The sequence below is a fragment of the Poecilia reticulata genome, linkage group LG1 (genome assembly GCF_000633615.1).
Source record: "Poecilia reticulata strain Guanapo linkage group LG1, Guppy_female_1.0+MT, whole genome shotgun sequence".
Classification (NCBI taxonomy): domain Eukaryota; kingdom Metazoa; phylum Chordata; class Actinopteri; order Cyprinodontiformes; family Poeciliidae; genus Poecilia; species Poecilia reticulata.
The window spans coordinates 5,450,800-5,469,088 of record NC_024331.1 but is presented as its reverse complement, the minus strand read 5'-3'; the positions used below and the strand labels follow the sequence as shown (position 1 = coordinate 5,469,088).

The 18,289-nt window shown below is 38.2% G+C and overlaps 1 protein-coding gene across 2 annotated transcripts; it reads left to right on the top strand.

The window, feature by feature from the left end:
- Positions 1-1,742: 1,742 nt before the first annotated feature.
- Positions 1,743-18,016, top strand: tmprss6 (transmembrane serine protease 6). Of its 2 annotated transcripts, XM_008431817.2 has the most exons (18): positions 1,743-2,063; positions 3,965-4,097; positions 5,373-5,515; positions 6,122-6,189; positions 6,422-6,609; positions 6,701-6,742; positions 7,687-7,891; positions 8,027-8,163; positions 8,543-8,655; positions 8,752-8,861; positions 9,947-10,089; positions 10,170-10,268; positions 11,573-11,686; positions 11,888-12,004; positions 13,215-13,383; positions 14,718-14,995; positions 15,752-15,888; positions 17,249-18,016. In XM_008431817.2, the coding sequence occupies exons 1-18, from the start codon at positions 1,989-1,991 to the stop codon at positions 17,411-17,413; spliced, it is 2,436 nt and encodes an 811-aa protein (XP_008430039.1). In that variant the 5' UTR covers positions 1,743-1,988; the 3' UTR covers positions 17,414-18,016. The 2 variants fall into 2 exon arrangements, with proteins under 2 accessions (XP_008430039.1, XP_008430138.1); XM_008431916.2 differs by lacking the exon at positions 6,701-6,742.
- The last annotated feature ends 273 nt before the right edge of the window (positions 18,017-18,289 follow it).

Below are 18,289 nucleotides of genomic sequence, written 5' to 3'. Positions count from 1 at the left end.
TACCCAGAATGCCCTGCACCATAGTCTGCTTCCAGCTTTTGGAGTGGTCTCCAGTCCAGTTGACGTTCACGGATCAGAATTCGCTTTTTTGGTCCGCATTAGAGTTAGCCTGCACATTCACATCTCTGCAAACAAACCAGACTTTCCAGACTAACAAGCCAGAGTTTGATGAATGCACCCTTAATTGATGCATGTTATCTGACTTTTTCTTTTTTTTTTTCTTTACCCCCGCTCTCTCATTAAAAGTAAAAAAAAACAACAACAACAAAAAAAACAGTAAGCAGTGGCAGTTTTTGCATGTATGCCACCCTGGGCAGCATGTTTGGCCTCTTGCTAACAGCAAAAAGAATGCCACAGGTTGACTTGTACTCCACCTATTGTGGGCTGACTGCCATACCGCCTGAAAATTAATCAAAGCCCAGGATATCCTCTCAGACGTGGGCTGGGCTGAATCATGTTCAGCTCAGCCAGGCAACCCGCCTCCTCTTGCGTCWCCAGCAAACAGGATGCAGATCAACACAGGGGGCTGAACAGCACACCACAAATCATGGAGAGGGAGGTAATATGTCAAGTATTGTCTGACTACTTGTGCAGAAGATTGAGTAATCACATGTGCAAAAGGCTATGCAATTTACTTAGGAAGTTCTAAATTGTAAACATTTTTCTTATGTTTTCCATTGTTCTAATACTTCCCCGAGCAACTGCTAATGTTTACCCTTGTCAAAAACTGCCACTGAATATAAGTGAGCTTTGTGAGAGCTTATAATGCATTTATTATACAAAAATRTATTGTCAATACTATATCCAGTGTTATGACAAGTTGTTTATCTTTATTTCTAAGAAAATAATGGGTCTATTGTATGCTAGATCCTAAATCCAGACCATTTTTATTGATAATTTCCTCAAATGTTGCTTAAGAGTTGTTTTTTAAAAGATTTGGCTGCTCTAGTAACATGAGTGGCACTACTCAGGAGGAGATGGAAGCAAATACATACATCCCAAATGTAAAGCTAGTTGATGATAAAGGAATATAAAGTATTTGAAGCAGCAGACTTAAATGTAAGAAATCCCTGTCTGTCTTCTGTTATAAAACATGTACAGTAGCACTTAATTTAATGTTTTTTCTCAGAAAAAAAACAAGGACTTGTGAAGTTTAGATCTGTGGTGCTAAGGTGAACTTTGAACTTCAAAGCAGCTTGGATGGATGATGCGTGTCGATTTGTGATGGAGGGTGGATGTAAATTGCAGAAARTGTTAAGTAGCAATAAATGTTCAACTATTAAATCATAATGCATGACCTACAGCACAGTCAGGTGTTTTACAAATTTTTTCTATTACTTCATTATCAATAGTGCAGGGATTAATGTTTTTGTCTTTAAATGAGATTTTATTTTTTGTTTATACTGCCAATATATTGAATGTATTTTATTCTTTTTATTGGTGTTATTTGTATTGCCTATGCTATCAAGTAAAAACTTAAACAAATGTATGGCACTGTAAGAAGTTTAATTCCAATAAAATAAGTTTTGCATCTTCTCTAGATATACCGCTGTGTGTTTGGCTTTGGGCTTGACATGAACTGCAGAAGCAACCTTCACAATGCCTTGTTCCCAACAGATTTACCTGTGCAGGGGGGGTGTTGACTGGTTACCTTAGTGTTGCTAGGCGATGCCATTAGCGCAACTGCGATGCACCTGACTCTCGCTCCTGTTGCTGTATGTGAATTTGCCAAGCGCTGTGTGGAGATAAAACAAAGCCTTTCTGAGCTTTGCGGATGCCAGCCCTGCCTGACATCAACGTCCGAATTCAACCGAGCCCTGGGAACCTTTGGACTTACAAACACACACAACAGGAGCTGCAGTGGAAAACAGCAGCTTTTGCTGTTTGTAAGCTGAAAACTATTAATAAGAGTCTTATGGTTGAACAACTGCGAGCCCTCCAGGAGGCTACAATGTCTACTCAGGCAACAAGTTACTTGGAGTGATTCAATGGCACTCGGGTGCGGCTCGAAGGAGTCCGTTTCTTGTCACCAGGAGGTTACACCTGCCACTCTGAGCAATGAGGTCAGTAATGCTGAAACGCCAAAAAAGAAAACTTTAAAGCACCGTCTAACATGCAGTTTTTATTGCCTCATATTTCATAATACACGTCCTTGTTTATGGAAACAGAAACTTCTGCTGTGGTTTTAAGTGTAAACTGAAATCTAAGGACATGAAAAATGGGCTTTCACATGGCTTTAGTTTCATGCTAACTTTCGGGTTCCTGTGCTCAAAACCCCTTCCTGTTATGTGTTCGTCAGCCACACTCGAGTTCAGGGGTTTTAAAACCGTCTTGTACACAATTTCACAGAAGCCTAGACAGGGGAACTCCTTCATATATGCAATAAAGTATGGTTCAACTTAATGGAAAAAATGTGCACGTATAAAAAGGCAGGTTGACGTGTAGCTGCCACTCATGAGTCAGAGTCGGCTTTTGGTATTACTTTGAAGATGAGTAAGATAAGAGAAAGAAACCTGTGCTAAACWTCAGAGTAGCCACTTAAAARATCTAAAGATTAATARTCGGTATTACTGCAAAGTATTTTAGCGTGCATAGACATGAAAAACGTTTTTAGAATTAATATGATGACCAGCAAAACCACTAGAAACTTTGAAAATACTAAGTTATACATGCAAATATTCAGTTTCTAGTATAAGTTTTTTTTTACATTTTTGTATGACACATTTTTTACAGTGATTGTACATTTAAAACAGTAACATTCTAATTTCTGTTGGGCTTTTTATTAAATAGTATTTGAGCTTAATGTCTTTTTTGGAGTTTTGTCAGAAATCCCTTTTTATAGAGAGCCAGAAAAGAAAATGCATTGCAAACAAGTTCTTAAATATATAGCCACAGCTCCAAAACAATGGTGCTGTAGGGATGATCGACATTAAAATCGAGATTTAACTTGTGGAAAGTTGAAAAGAAGCATAACACAGTATCATGCTCAAAAGGTGCACTTTAGTTATAAAGATCAAATTATCAATACTGTTATTAAAAAACTTTACAAAATAAAAGGGGGCCTAAGAATGACCCTTGTAGGACTCCATTTAAAATCAAAATTTGCGAAACGTTCACTGGAGATAGACACCAGCAACCCTCCTGACCCCACTGGGACAAGGATGTACAGAAAATGGATGGATGGATGAAGGAAGACAAAAGTTTGACTTTAGACATTACTGTAAGCCAAAGCTTGCTGCAGACAAACTCTGTTTTCAGATTCTAGGATTTTGGCAAAAAGTAGAAAGTTTGGAGCATCCCACAGATTTATGGATTTATGAAACTTACTGGGTTTCATTCTGCACTTCTCTCAAAAAGATAAAACATCATTATTTATTAATGGTGATTTAGAAATTAAATGATGTTTTTATAAATATGCATATTCTTTTCATTTTCTGTTTTATAAGAGGGTGAGATCCAAAAATATCAGTTTTTTAGAAAAGCATTATTATTATTATTTTCTACATACTGTATCTCTGTTTAAGCAAATGAGTGTTGATGAATTTAGCCAAAGCAGTTTCTAATTTAAACAGTGATGAAAAGTGTCAATTGAACATCCCTCATGTTCAAACCACATGAGGAATGGGAAAGAAAAAAATCACAAATTTTCTTAACCAAGGGAATTATTGAACATGACTTTGAACTCGTAGCGTCTCAGATTTATTTGCCTTCTGAAGTCAGATTGTTATTGTTATCTCTCAAAAATTTTACCCAGAGGAATAAAATAGCAGCTACCTTACTGTAAAGATTACGTATGGCAACAATCTACTGGTAAACCACCTGAGATCTGTATTTCCCCCTGATGAACCAAGACGTTACACAAGCAAAACATGTCTTATATTACCTAAATTTATGTTTAGATATCATAGTAATTTATATTGGGGACACACATACTGTCATTTTTGTTTTGTTTTGTTCTAAGCAGGTAGGAGCTGCTACACAAAATGAAGAACTACGTATAAAGACGACGCGCACCTGCAAGTGTTTGCTTGCCTCCCTCGTCGTCCTTTTCGTCTTCCTTATAGCGGTCACAGCCACACTGGCCTGGTACTTCCTGGGTGAGCGATTCTTTCCCAGTTTCTCAGTGTGGATTTATTCATCTTTGGCCAAGCAAATACTTTAGAATGTCTGAAATTAAAAAAATAATAACATAAAATAAAAAAGTTATACAGTTTTTGGTCAGATAGTCATCTTAAATCTGGTGATGTACTGACTTCCCATGAATTCACCAAGTGTGGGGATGAAGGGAGGGGTTAAGCACGGCTGTGGTCAAGACAAAAGTAGCACTGTTGTTTACTTAGAAACTTTGTTGCTATATTTAGTGACTGTCCAGAAGCCTATGGTGACTCTTTATCAAAAACAAAACAACAAATGAAAAATCTAGGGAGTTTTTCCTGTGTTGTTGGAGACTTTTAGCTTTGCTGTGTGACATAAAGYGTAAGTCTTTGAATGAAAGCTTGTGAATCATTTGGTCTCTCTGCTGTTGCACTAACATAAGAAAGGAAGTTCCACTAAGATCTTTATCATTGTATGAATTTAAGGTGAAAAACTGTCTTTTTCTGAAGCTCTTTAGGCCACCGTCCACCTATACCACCTTTTCAATCAGCTGTAAGGCAAGTGGTTGGACTATAATAAAGACCTTTTGGTACCATATTTTCCGCACTATAAGGCGCACCTAAAAACCTTCAATGTCCTCAAAAGCCGACAGTGCGCCTTATAATCTGGTGCACCTTATATATGGACCAATACTGAGCCACAACAGGTCTAGCAACTACGATAAGCAGCCGCCGACTTCATTTTCCCCCATAGAAGAAGAAGTGCGCGGGATGCTGGGATAGTTGTCAGAACGCTGGTTTGTTAATAAAGTTTGATAATACATTTAAAGCCAGGGGGGTGGAGCGGCGGGGGAAGAGAGAAAGAGACTGCTGCGGCAGCGTGTCGGTTGGTCTGTGTTACCCAGAAAGCAGTTGGGCACAATATCGCAACACCAACACTGTGAGTGAAACAATGACTGGGGCAGACTACTATATAAAGCACTCGGGGAGCAATTCTTTATAAATGTGGATGTGTAATAATAGAGTGCGGAACAAATTGGCAACCCAAACTGAAGTGTCTATTCTATGCGCCTTATAATCTGGTGCGCCTTATAGTGCGGAAAATACGGTAGATGTTATTCAGTAAAACATTTGGGACAATTTTTTTATTTTGTTTTTCCAATGAAAGTTGGGGTTTTGACCTGATGTCACATAAGTATGAACAATTTCAAATGTGCCAACTTATTGTCCATATGTACRGATTAAATTCTAATGCGTTTTGTTCTTTATATGTGACAGAATACAGTGTTTGGACGTTAGAGCCTCGTGTCCAGCAGCAGTACACGGCTTAYTTGACCATCGTCAACAGGAACTTCTCAGCAGATCTGGCCTCTCACAATAACCCAACGTTTAAGACTGAAGCAAAATATGTACAGAACACGGTGAGCAGGAAACACAGTTTTCTTTCAATACTGGTTTACACTAATWCATRCAGTACTGGTGATTCTGAGATACACTGACGCACAAAATGTACGTCCTGCCTTCAGAATAAAAGCACAGCAATGTTCTCTGTTTACTTTCACTTATYAGTAGCTGCGTTTCCATTAACCATAAAATTGCGCAAATTGAAATTACAAAAATAAATTTGCTAAATGGAAACATTCTGACTTAAAGAGAAACAAAAGTTTTTKGATTTAAAAAAAATTGTGCTAGGATGAGGTGTTTAATCAGCCTATCGAAATAATGTATTTTGCAAAACTGCAATGGAAACACTTTTTTCGAATCACACAAGTCACATGATCAAAAGCCGGATGTTAGTACTGGCAAAACGTTGAAGAAGACWACAGGAAGAAATAGCATTTCATTTCTTATTTAATGGCAACATCACTATTGTGAAATTGTGTTTTTCTGGATATTAGTAGAATATAGATGAAGATGTTTGCACTTTTGTGATGGAAATGCAGTTAGTCACACTAAAATRAAATCACACCAATTCAAAACACAGGATAAAGGCTGCTGAATGTTTAATGTGTTTTTTTATCTTTTAGTTAAAGAAGATCATGAAAGCCTCATYTCTTTCCAGATACTTTAACTACACCACTGTCTTTGCATTTGGGTATGTGGACCTYTGTTTTTCTTGAAGTAGTGGATTAATAAAAGTTAAAACCAAATTGACTGAACATTGCTTCATTTCATAAAGCATACACCTAAAACCTGCTTCCTCTGACAGTGGATGATGTCTAAATCAGTAGTGAAAAGTGCTTATGAGCTGCAGAGCAGTTTACTTTTATTTATTTATTTCTCTATTATCAATTGTGTTAATTTAAGGCTTGTCTGTGTGCCTGTAGGCAGGGCAGTGTGGTGGCTCACTTCTGGATAGTGCTGTCGGTCCCCAGCAGTCATGTTGGAAAAGTCACAGTAGAAGAAGTCACAAGAAGCCTGGAGGACGGCCTCAGGTGGTACGGAAGTTCACAGCGCGGGGAGATGGCAAACGTCGATGGCTTCCTGTTCCACCTCCCTACCCTGTTGGTTACTGGTGAGACACAGAATTATGAATGAAGTCATGAAACAGRTCRTATTCCTGATATAATTTCGGTTTCACTGGTTTTTTGTTCACCTCCCCACAGAAACTGACTCCAAAGTTGTAGAAGTTTTGACATCTTCGTTTGGTATTACRTCTTTCTTTTTTCCATTTCATCATTTTTTACTTTGTAATTTGTTCATTTTATTATCAATCTGTGGGTTTTATGTCATATAGCGAGTGTCACTAAGGGCACAAGTAACCTGTTTTTGGTTGGAATCAATGTGGATTTTTATTTTTAGTGTCATTTTCCCATATTTTCTAAGATACATTTTATGTTTATCTTTCCTTTAAATCTTAAAAATAGAAATAAAATGGTGGTTCTTTAAAAATGACARCAAATTTCCAATAATAGACATTTATCTAAAATTATGAGTTGTCTTTTTTGATAAAATCGTTTGTTGCTTTCAACAGGTTTCTTTGGTTGGCCTGTGAATAAACAAGGCCCTATGCGTTGTAAATGTTGTAGACTCCCGGATCAGTTAATAAAATCTCCAAAATATACTGAAATMTGTAGCTGTAAAGCGAAAAGAGTTCATACACTGAATAAGTATGAATACTTTCGCAACGCAGTGAAGATAGATAAGTGCGTTTATGATAGATAAAAGGAAAATATTTTAAGTACAGCCAAGCAGCAAGTTGATGTAATTTTAGGCTGATTTAGTGAAAAACCACAAATTACAACAGAAGACAGAACAGCTGGCAGATTGTCAAACCCTCCATGTTTCTTTCAGCTGAATATTATCAAGGATTTATAAGTGGTCATTTWGCAGAGGCTTTTAGTCAAAGCAMCTCAAAAGAAAAGCAAAACAAGATTTTGTGCAGTTATTTTGGTGTTAGCGTGTGGTACCAGAAAAAGACACTGCGTAAAACTAATGCAAATATCATGGCACTACAGTAGTCATTCTGCAATAATTCAGTATTCATTTTTCACTATTTAGTTTTCATCTCTTGATGAGCCCTTAAAGTGTAAATGAAGGGTTTCTTCTTCTTCTTAGCATTAATTGTAAGTTCTGGCTTCTTCGTCCTCAGACTGTTACCGTTACCAGAAGGTGGTGTCCAGCAGYCCCATGGCTTTGCGCGGCCCTGAAACACATCGGCCCTCCTGCTTGTGGCACCTCCAGACCGACCCCGGGTTCCAGCTGGAGCTCCACATGGAGTGGCTGCTCCCCGAGTGCCGAGACCGGCTGGTGGTGTACGACTCCATCACCCCCTCCGATCACCATCTAATTACGTCGTAAGTTGTTTTTTTTCCCCCAACAAATACTACAAACTCGATCGCTTTAAGATCTGAGCTCTATGAAATCCAAAATTCATGACCTCAAAAAAGAACAATCAAGTGGCTACATTTCAGCTTTGTTTTCTACTGAAGGGTGTATGGGTGCAGCAGACACGAAGACATGGTGCGCGTGCTCTCATCCCGCGAGTGGATGACGGTGGTTTGGAAAAAAGGCCTTTACAATTACAAGGACCCATTTTCTTTGTCYGCGCAAGCTTGGCCCCAACAGGGTAAGACTGAAGCTGCCTGAAAGAAATATTGTTTATGCAGCCGTGGTGTTTATGCAGCCGTGGTGTAGTTTTCAATAGCAACATATTATGTTGCCATCAAAAGCTGTGTTTCCATTACAAACGTGCGACAAACGTTGTCGACATTCCGCTGTCGAAAAAACAAAATTTCGGAATTATAGTGTTTCCACTGAATAAGAAAAGCAATTAAAATSACATCACGAGTAAGTTTCTTCACGCAATGTCATTAAAAAAAACATGACAGTAAGTTTGTAGAAGTACACAGTTTCATTAGCAAACCACRTGCAGCTGAATTCCTGAGTTTCATACCACAAGGGCAAACAGATTTATAACCCAGATTTTTTCTGCTCGGTATTCTCAGACTGCATCTCCTCCATTCAGCTGAAGGAAGTACAGGGGGTGCAGGGGACTCTGCAGACGCCTTTCTTCCCCAGCTTCTACCCTCCGAACACCAACTGTACCTGGACTTTCATCGTCAGAGTCCCTTCCATCCGTACCTCTACACTGTTTCTTTTAACACGTAGYTATAGCCGGCAAAATAAACCCCAAACATTTCCTGTTTTCGCTCAGATGCCGGGCGCAGCGCTGGGTTTAGCTCTGGAGTTTGAAGGCTATGAGCTGAGCAGAGCCAGCTACAACCAGGCCTGCACCCAGGGTCAGTGGGTCATCCAGAACCGCAGGTATGGTCTGTTACAATCAGTCTGGATGGCCTTCTTTTTCCTTTCAACTGTTCAACTAAACCACAGGTTTAAACCACAAACAGAAATCTACTTCTAATGTGAAGACTTTACAGAATCCTAAGTGATTTAAAATAGAAAAAGTTGTGTATTTTAATGTTAAGACAGTCGGGGGGAAAAAAACACACAAAAAAACGTCTGGCTTCATAAATATTTCTGTTCCTTTATAAAAAGGTCTTTTTCAGTAAAGTCCAGGTGCTGCACCGCTGAAGTTTAAAGGCAGGTTTATGGTTAAGGCCCACTTCTTTGTTTTTCTTCCTCCATTTAGACATGCAGGTGGCAGCTAAAAGGCCAGTAGACATTACAAAAAATAATCTGCTAACTGGATCTTTCACATTGTGCGTCTCAGTTTAGTTGTAATCACATTAAATTATGTCCATGTGTCAAAACATTTACTATAACATATACTTCTTTAAAGCCTGACTGAATCCCATTCCCAACTAAAATACGTTTTTGTAACTACAATTTCAGATATATTTTTTAAAAATCATTCACAAGACTCAAGTGAGGGGACTGTCAGTCGTCTGAACACAAGGTGGCACTATTGTCACACGAAAGCATCCTAATACAATCTAGTGACCTTTTTATGTTGTTTTTTTTACCTGCAGGTTTCATATTCTCATCCTTATCTACAGAATATGTTTTGATCAGGCAAAAATGAAATCAATCTGTTTGGATAAAAATATATGATTTTCATTTTACATACTGTCTAGCTTAGGTTGTTAAAAACCACTCAGGTATGTGAACATTAACAGCATGACTCTGTGTGTGTGTGTGTGTGTGTATGCCAGTGGTTAAGTCTGTACATGTGTGTTTGTGTATTGTGAATAGAAAACAACTCAGTGTTGTATTTTCTATCTTATTTTATTATTGTATGTCCATTTTTATAACAAGTCAAGGTACTGCAGATGCAAATTAGTTTTTACTATAATCTGGTTCAGTGCATCAAATGGCAACATTTATGTTTTGAGTTCTACATTGTCCCTTTTTTATCATTGTAAAAGAATCGATGCTGGTTGAATTCTCAGGCTGTGCGGTACCAGAGGTCTGCAGCCGCACTGTGAACGCCTCTCCCTGCTCACGAACTCAACCACCGTCATTATGACCTCCGAGGTGCCGCTGACCGGGCCAGGCCTTCAGATTCACTACAGTGTCTTTAACCTTTCCGACCGTAAGTCGTGGATGCAGGAAAGATTCCCGAGAAGAGACCCTTTCTCCAACGTGAGTTTCGGTTGTTTTCCGTGTGTGCAGCTTGTCCAGGTCAGTTCCTGTGTACTGTGAGTGGACTCTGTGTCCCCCTGTGTGACGGAATCAAGGACTGCTCCAACGGACTGGATGAGAGGAACTGTGGTACGAAGTTTAGATTTTAAATTCATGACTGCATACATCATTGAGGCTTTTCAACAAAAGAAAACATTGTCAAATCTATAACTGAAATACTCGACACAGAGGCGACCGTTTTGTTGCCAATTCTTGGGAGCTGGCCCAAGGAGATGCCAGCGGGAGCCTTTAAAAACTCTGTAATACAGATCTCAGAACCTTCGGCTGTTTGTATTGAAGCTTACCAAATTGTTGAATGTATTATTACTTAGTCTGTCATAAGATAACTAGTTCATTGATTTATAAATGTCGCCAAAGTAAATGTTTAAATAGCAAGTAAAAGGTTTGCCAACTTTATATATTTACCTCCACTTTAAATATTATGGGTGTTTTCATACCTAGACTCGGTTCGATTGGGGATCAAAGTTGCAACATTTGATTCATTTTCAGCTGGTGTGGTTCACTTTCACACTGCAATGTGTGAAACGATCCAAACTCTTTCAAAATCCCGCTCCCTGTTCATCTCACCTCTGGTGGGGCTGCACCAAAAACCACTGAAGGAAATGACACACAAGCCTCCAAAAATGACACTGAGCACAACTTCCTGCTTGGCAAAATGTAAACAAAAATAGAGTAGGGTCAGATATTAGCGGTTGGAGCATTTCTCTTTCGCAAAAGAGAAATGCTACATTGTTCCCTCTAGCGTTAGCATCACGCATTTGATTTGGTTATAGTTACCCAGAATGCCCTGCACTGTAGTCCTAAATATTTGTCTTCCTAACTAAATACTTAGCTTTAAACCAAATTTTTAGTTTGAAGCTAACTTGTTTGGAGCTAAATATTAATATGGTGAACAAAATATTAATCTTGCTAACTTAATAGTTAGTATCAAACTAACTATTAAGTTACTTGTACTTATTTTCTTTATTTTCTGAAGCTTGGCAACTAAATATTTAGTTTGGAGCTAAATGGTTAACTAGATCATTAACTAAATATTTTTCTTGCTAATTAAATATTTGACTTCAATCTAAATATTTAGTCTGTTGGCTAAACATTTTTTAAAGCTAAATAATTACCTTATTAATTGAATATTTGTAGTTTGAAATGGTCACATTTATAAATGAATGAATATGATTGGTTTGAATATATTGAAAAAAGAGTCAATTTTTTTTCTTACAGGCTACGTAACTCAAATAATTGTGCAAACGGCACCGCATACGGTACCAAATGTATTTATTTAAAAAAATCTATGTATTTAATTTTTAATCAAAAGTAAAATTTATTACAATGTTTTCTAAGACATGTGCAAAGCGATACTTTATCGTGTGTTTCAGTGTGTGTGGCACAGTACACGTGCCCCGAGGACAGTCAGTGTGTCGACTATTATAAAGTGTGTGACCAACACCCAGACTGCCCTGAAGCCTCCGACGAGATGAACTGCACTGCTGGTAACTCTGACCTCCAAGACTCACACACACACATTAGAAGGTGTCACAGCATGAAGAAAATATCCCTTTCCTTTAATCTTTGCAGTAATTCAAAGCAAGCTGCTTGTGATAATTAGATGTGAAACATTAAGTTACAAAATCTCTCCACGTTAGCTTTCTTGAACAGCGTTGGGTTCTCAGTGTGTCTGTTTGTGCGTTCAGGAGTGGAATGCACAGATATGACCTACGTCTGCGCTGACGGCACGTGCCTGAAGAAGCCGAACCCAGAGTGCGACTCTGTCACCGACTGTCCCGACGCCTCGGATGAGAATCGATGCGGTGAGATCAGACAACATTCCATAAGCTGATCTAGGTTTTATCATAATTATTCTGTGGATGTTATGAGGGTAGCACTTTATTTTGCATGTAGACCAATCAATCATACTCTTATAACTTTACACTAAATATTATTCATTGTTTTCCTTTTAAAGGGGTAGTATTATGTAAAAAAAAAAGTTGTTTGAGCTTTACATCATGTTATATTGTTATTCTTTTGTCAAAAACATACCTGGAGTGTTGATTTGATTCTTTCATGCATGTTAGAGAAATCCTTTAATCTCCCTTGGCAACCATTCAGCTGTGCAAAACGCCTGGGTGGACCTAGCTCCGCCTTTCAGAACAAAGCCCCTCCTTGGAGCTGCAGTTTCCAAGCTTCCAAAAACTGGAAGTTTGTTTCAGATTTGTGGTTCATAAAAACTGAATGCTGTTTCTCTATGTTTGATTCTGGTTCTGGGGATGCGGAGCAGACCAGCAGCACAAGACCTGAGAGGTCTGGAAGGGTTGAAAACATCACAACAGGTCTTTAATGTATGCTGGTGGTAGGCCGTTCAGTGATTTATAAACTAACAGAAGTATTTTTAAGTCTATTCTCTAAGCTATATAAAGCCAGTGGAAGAGCTTTAAAACCTTCCACTAGGAAAATATACGGCTGAACTCTAAATGTTACGGAGTTCATAGCGACGGAGTAACTCCCAACCGTTTTAGTTGCCACCTTCTGCTCATGAAAACTTTATAGCTTGTTTGAGTAAACATTTCCAAATAAGGCTAGCTCCTTCAACGTAAATGCTTAAAAGCAGCCATGAAGGAAATGCAGTCAGAGCTTAAAAGCCCCCATGTATTAGAACAATGCAACCCTTGGCCTTACCTTGCGGTTTAATAAATAAATCCATCACATTTTAAATTAGGTCGCTGAGATGTTTCTGTTGAGTTATCTGAGGATTTATGGGTGTGCAACGGTGCAGAAGCATTAATGTCTCTCAAACCTGTTTACATTTTTTCAAGTTAGAACCAAACACCAATCTGTTTTATTAAGACGTGCTGATAGAACATAAAGTACACAATTGTGGAGTGAATGAAAATTAGTTATCTTCTACATTTTGTTACATTAAGTTCTTAAAAGAAGTTTGTAGCTGCGACGAGGCAAAATGTGAAAGGTTTAGAGGGCAGGAATACATTTCAAGGTGTTTTTTCAATGTCTGCCCATGTCCAGAATGTGGTCTGAGACAGTTCTCCACCCGCATCGTCGGGGGCAGCGACGCCTTAGAGGGGGAGTGGCCCTGGCAGACCAGTCTGCAGGTACGAGGGACCCACATTTGCGGAGGAGCGCTGATCTCCAGTCAATGGGTGGCGTCGGCTGCACACTGCTTCTACGACGACAGGTGAGTGCCAACAGCAAACAGACAACCCGAAGAGCTTTGTTGATGCAAATGTCATGTTTTTTCTCCCTGCCTACGCTTTGAAGGATGCTCTTTCATTTCCCTGTTGCTTAAATCAGGATCGTCTCTTTGTTTTATTTTAAACTCCCTCTGTGTTTGGCTCAAGTAATGGATAAGGATGTAGGAGTTAAAACCGTCTCAGAGTGAGTGAGGGAGCAAAGTGAGTGAGTGCATTTCTGGTCTCATCTGCACCCGTCTCTCAAAAACAGCTTAACTGGGATGCAGCCCAAAAGAATTACGGTAATGTTTTGCAGGAGGATTAACACTTTTGAAAATTTTCTTGGGAAGGATTAAAAGCTTTTTGAGTTGTACTGTTTAAGTTTGTTTGATGTATATGGATCAAAAATCTGGGTTGAACAAAGTGGCACCCCTAAGGAGGTTCAGTGGAGTATGTGGCCCCTAGCTGAAAATCTTGCTCAATCCACTGGACCCTTCCTAGGCAATGATGTTCAGGTCACAGAAACCAATATAGTCATGTTCTAACAAGGAATAAATGCAAAGCCTAATAAATTAATAGATACATTTATAAAATAAAAAATGTATTAAAGCTGCAGTATGCAAGTTTTATATATAAAAAATATTTTCTACTTACTTGTCAAAATTATCATTATGCCATGAGAGTATAAGACATAATATGATCATATAATCTGTGAAAGGAAGTGCTTCTACATATATATATATATATATATATATATGTGTGTGTGTGTGTGTGTGTACATATATAGATATGTGGCAGAATGTATTACATGTATATATATGTATATATATATATATAAAATCTGTGCCAGTAACTTTTACAAAATATATTTTTTCCATTTGTGTTCAAACTGTCATCATGTTGTGACAGTAAAATATGAGTCAGATAATCTGTGTAAAGATCAGCCTCCTCCACCACCTTTGCATTATTTTTCCAGTTTCTCTTTCTACCAAAAACTGGATGAAAAAAGTCTTCTGTCTAATGCTTTGGTCTCAACTAGCCCTTTTTTGAAGGACAATTTTGTTTACAGAGACTTAATATTTCATTTTATTTGTTATTTCTGTTTATTTATTTTGGATATATAAAACGTCTTCCGGTTCCAGTGTTAAATGATCATTAGAAGTTAAATTTAACTATCTTTGAGAATGTGCTCTTGCATTACTATGCGATGTATTATCTGAAAATAGTCTCAAAACAGTAACATTATGTTTTATCGCCATAACTTCTGTGACGATTTATGGTGCTGGAACATTTATCACCATGACAGGCCTTTACCCTCTCTCCGATATTCCCGCTGCAGTGTGTACTCCCCCTCRGTGTGGACAGTGTATCTGGGTAAACTGCTGCTCAACCGCAGCAGCTCCATAGAGGAGGTGGCTCGGGTTCAGCAGATCCACCTCCACCAATACTATGACAGCGAGTCCCACGACTACGACCTGGCCCTGCTGAAGCTGGACCGGCCCGCGTACGCACTGCTGAGCGGACACGCTCGGCCCGCCTGTCTGCCGCCGCCCACCCACCAGCTGGAGCCGGGCCTGCTCTGCTGGGTCACCGGCTGGGGAGCGCAGCGGGAGGGAGGTGAGCTGGCCAACAGGTCGGAGGTCTCGGGAAGAGAGCAGAGCAACCCACGAATAGAAGCAAAACCAAAATACTACAGTGTCTGGAAAGATCACGTCATTGAATTCAACGTGTATCAGAGCACGCTTGAGGAAAATGTGAGATAATCTGGGAAAAGATTAAAGCTGAAGTAAAATTGGACGGGGTGACACGACAATGACGTAAAACGTACTGCTAAATTGAATTAAGAAACGAAGAGACCAATTCTGACATAATGCCCAGATCCTTGATTTCACTGAGATGCTGCATGGCAGGGTAACAATTTTCTATTTTGCTTGATATCAAGATCGTGACTGTTCTCACAGGGCCGTTAGTGGCAGAATGTATTCATAAAATATGAATAAATAGCCGTCTCTGCATTCAATAAGAACTTAAGATTAAATAATGTTGAACATCTTTCTAAATTAGCGTCACAAAATTAGTGATTTTGACTGCAAAAAAGTGAAAATCAAAAATTTTGTGGCACTATTTTGGAAATACAAGGAATTTTTATGATATTTCCTCTAAAGCAAATATGAGTTTTTGTTACTCGCCACATCGATCACAGACTTTGACTTGACTTCCAGTGAGGCTGAGGAAGACGGGAAGTAGAAATAAGAAATATTGCAGCCTGCAGGTGGGAGCTAGCAATGACTTTAACCCAATGTCTGTCACGCTTCTTGTGAAAAAAAGGAACTGATAGAGTGATCCTGATGTCTGACCTCTGACCCCCTGCAGGTGGAACCAACAATGTTCTGCAGAAAGTAGACGTTCGCCTGGTCAGCGAGGAAGCCTGTGTTCGCTCTTACGGCTACCTAGTCACTCCCAGAATGCTTTGTGCCGGTTATCGTAGTGGAGGGAAAGACGCCTGTCAGGTACAGACATATGAACACAACACTAAGTGTTTGCTAACCAATCTGCATTGATTTCTTTCTATTAGCAAAGAAAAACTGCATCAGACTACAGGCTGTGAACCACACAGCTCCTCTGTTTTTCTGATCACGGGAACTTTTTTTTCTCTCCGTACTTTTTGTTGTTTTGACTAAGTTTTAGTAACATTGGGTGGACAGAAACACATCTGTTTGGTGACATGCAGAAATTAGAAATATGTCCACTGCCAACTGAATAAGTAAAAACGCTTGATTTAAAACAATGTTCTATAAGTGAAACGTTCTGATTCATATAGATTGTACATGCAAACCCCTTATACAGATCTTTCCATGTACCCACTTCCCAAAAAGAAAATGGAAATTTGTTCCATGTCTTACTTTTATAGTTGCTTTCTAAATTACTTACACTTCTTTACCAATTGAACAGATTCATTGTCTTCAAAATCAGTTTGAAATAAATGTATTATTGCTAAATGACAGAAAACTTAGCAAGAATATTTCGTAGAATTTCTTTAGTCATTTTCCTCAAATTCAAACTTTTACATAGTATCAGTGATAGCTGTCTTTTAAAATGTATGTTTTGGGTCAAACCTTCTAGGTTTTCTTCCTCAAGAACTGGTGGAGCCGTTTGTAGGCCGCCAATCTCACACACACACACACACACACACACACGCCTTTTCAGAAATTCCCACAACTTCTCCAAACTTTTGAATTCGAGGAACTTTACAAATAAACTATTTTTTTATATATTTCTGCCAAGTATTTTGGCATTTACCAAACAGAAGCAATTTTAGTAATTCTAACTAAGCTAAAACAAAAGAAGTCTGGTCTGATTTCACTTCAGATACTAAGAAAAAAAAGATATATGTGTGTTGTTACTCAGTTTATGTTAATATCTGGTTTCAACCATACCTCAAAAAACGAAGATGGTTCTAGGAAGTATTGACTGAATTAACTTTTCTGACTTTTATTTGCAAAACTTTTTTTGAAAATTGTATCATTTTCTTAATTTATTATTATACAGTTATTTGTGTCATTAATAACTATAAAAACTATGAAAGCTTTCTTTGTAACTTGATAAAATATGACAAGGTTCAAAGGGTAGAAATAACTTTGTAAGGTGCAAATATATAAAACACATAGTTTAGGTTAACGTAATCTGTCACAAGTTACAGGCTGATATGCGTTTATTTTCTACTAATACTAAAGAGACGTAGCAGTATTCCACAATGAAATTCTGCTGCATTACAAATAATAAAAAAGTATAATAATAGTAACTAATTTACCTCTTTTAGATATTTGTATGATATTTCTCCTTCTTTAATTCTGTGACTGTCTGTGCCAGGGGGACTCTGGCGGGCCCCTGGTCTGCCAGGAGCCGTCAGGGCGCTGGTTCTTGGCCGGAGTGGTGAGCTGGGGCAAAGGCTGCGGCCGTCCAGATTACTACGGCGTCTACACTCGCATCACCAGACTGACCAACTGGATCAAGCAGGTCATCAGCAGCCCGTAAATCACTGGGGATCAGTCCCACAGCGGCGATGCATAAGTTTCAACCAATCAGAGAAGCCTCTAGGTAAAATGGAGGAGACTTCTGTTTAAAAGTCAACAAGTAATAAAGCTTATATCATTATTTATTTGGCACCTTTAAAACTAATTTGGACAGTTTTTGTCCCTATTACTTATAAATCCCATATCCTGATATATACATATGTTTTCCCCCTTAAAAATATATTTGTAATAAAAATACAAAGCAGGAGAAAAAGTTCATAAAAATGCTAACAGCTGAGAGGAAATGTACAACTGAGAATGAGAATTTTATGCTTTCGGAACAAATCTTTAAAAATGTGTTGTTGTTTTTTTTTTACATATGGTTCTTGCCCAGGGCGACACTGCCTATGGGGGACCACAATGTAGAAAAATATATATATATACAGTATATATATAATCTGTGTATTCTAGCCTAATTGCTTTTTTGTCGTTTGTGAATATGTCCAGTCAATTAGGAGTCACTGCCCCCATGTGGTGAACACAATGAAAGCACTGAAAAAAAATACTGTAAAGTCATATTCAATAAATTTGAATATGACTTCATGTTTGTTGGATTAAAATTACATTTAAAAATAACATCCTAAAGTAGGCATTAAACATATTTTTTATAAAGCCCATAGTTCTGTATTAAAAATGTTTTTTTTATTGGTCCGATGGAACATTCTAAATTAAAATGTCGTGTTTTCATTTGCTGTAAGCAGAAATCATCATAATTAGCAGAAATAAAGGCTTTCTAGCATCCACCTGTGTGTAATTAATCTATATAATGTGATAAAGTTTTGAAATAAATTGACTTTTCAATATTATCTAATATTTATCAAATGGATCTTTGCACTTC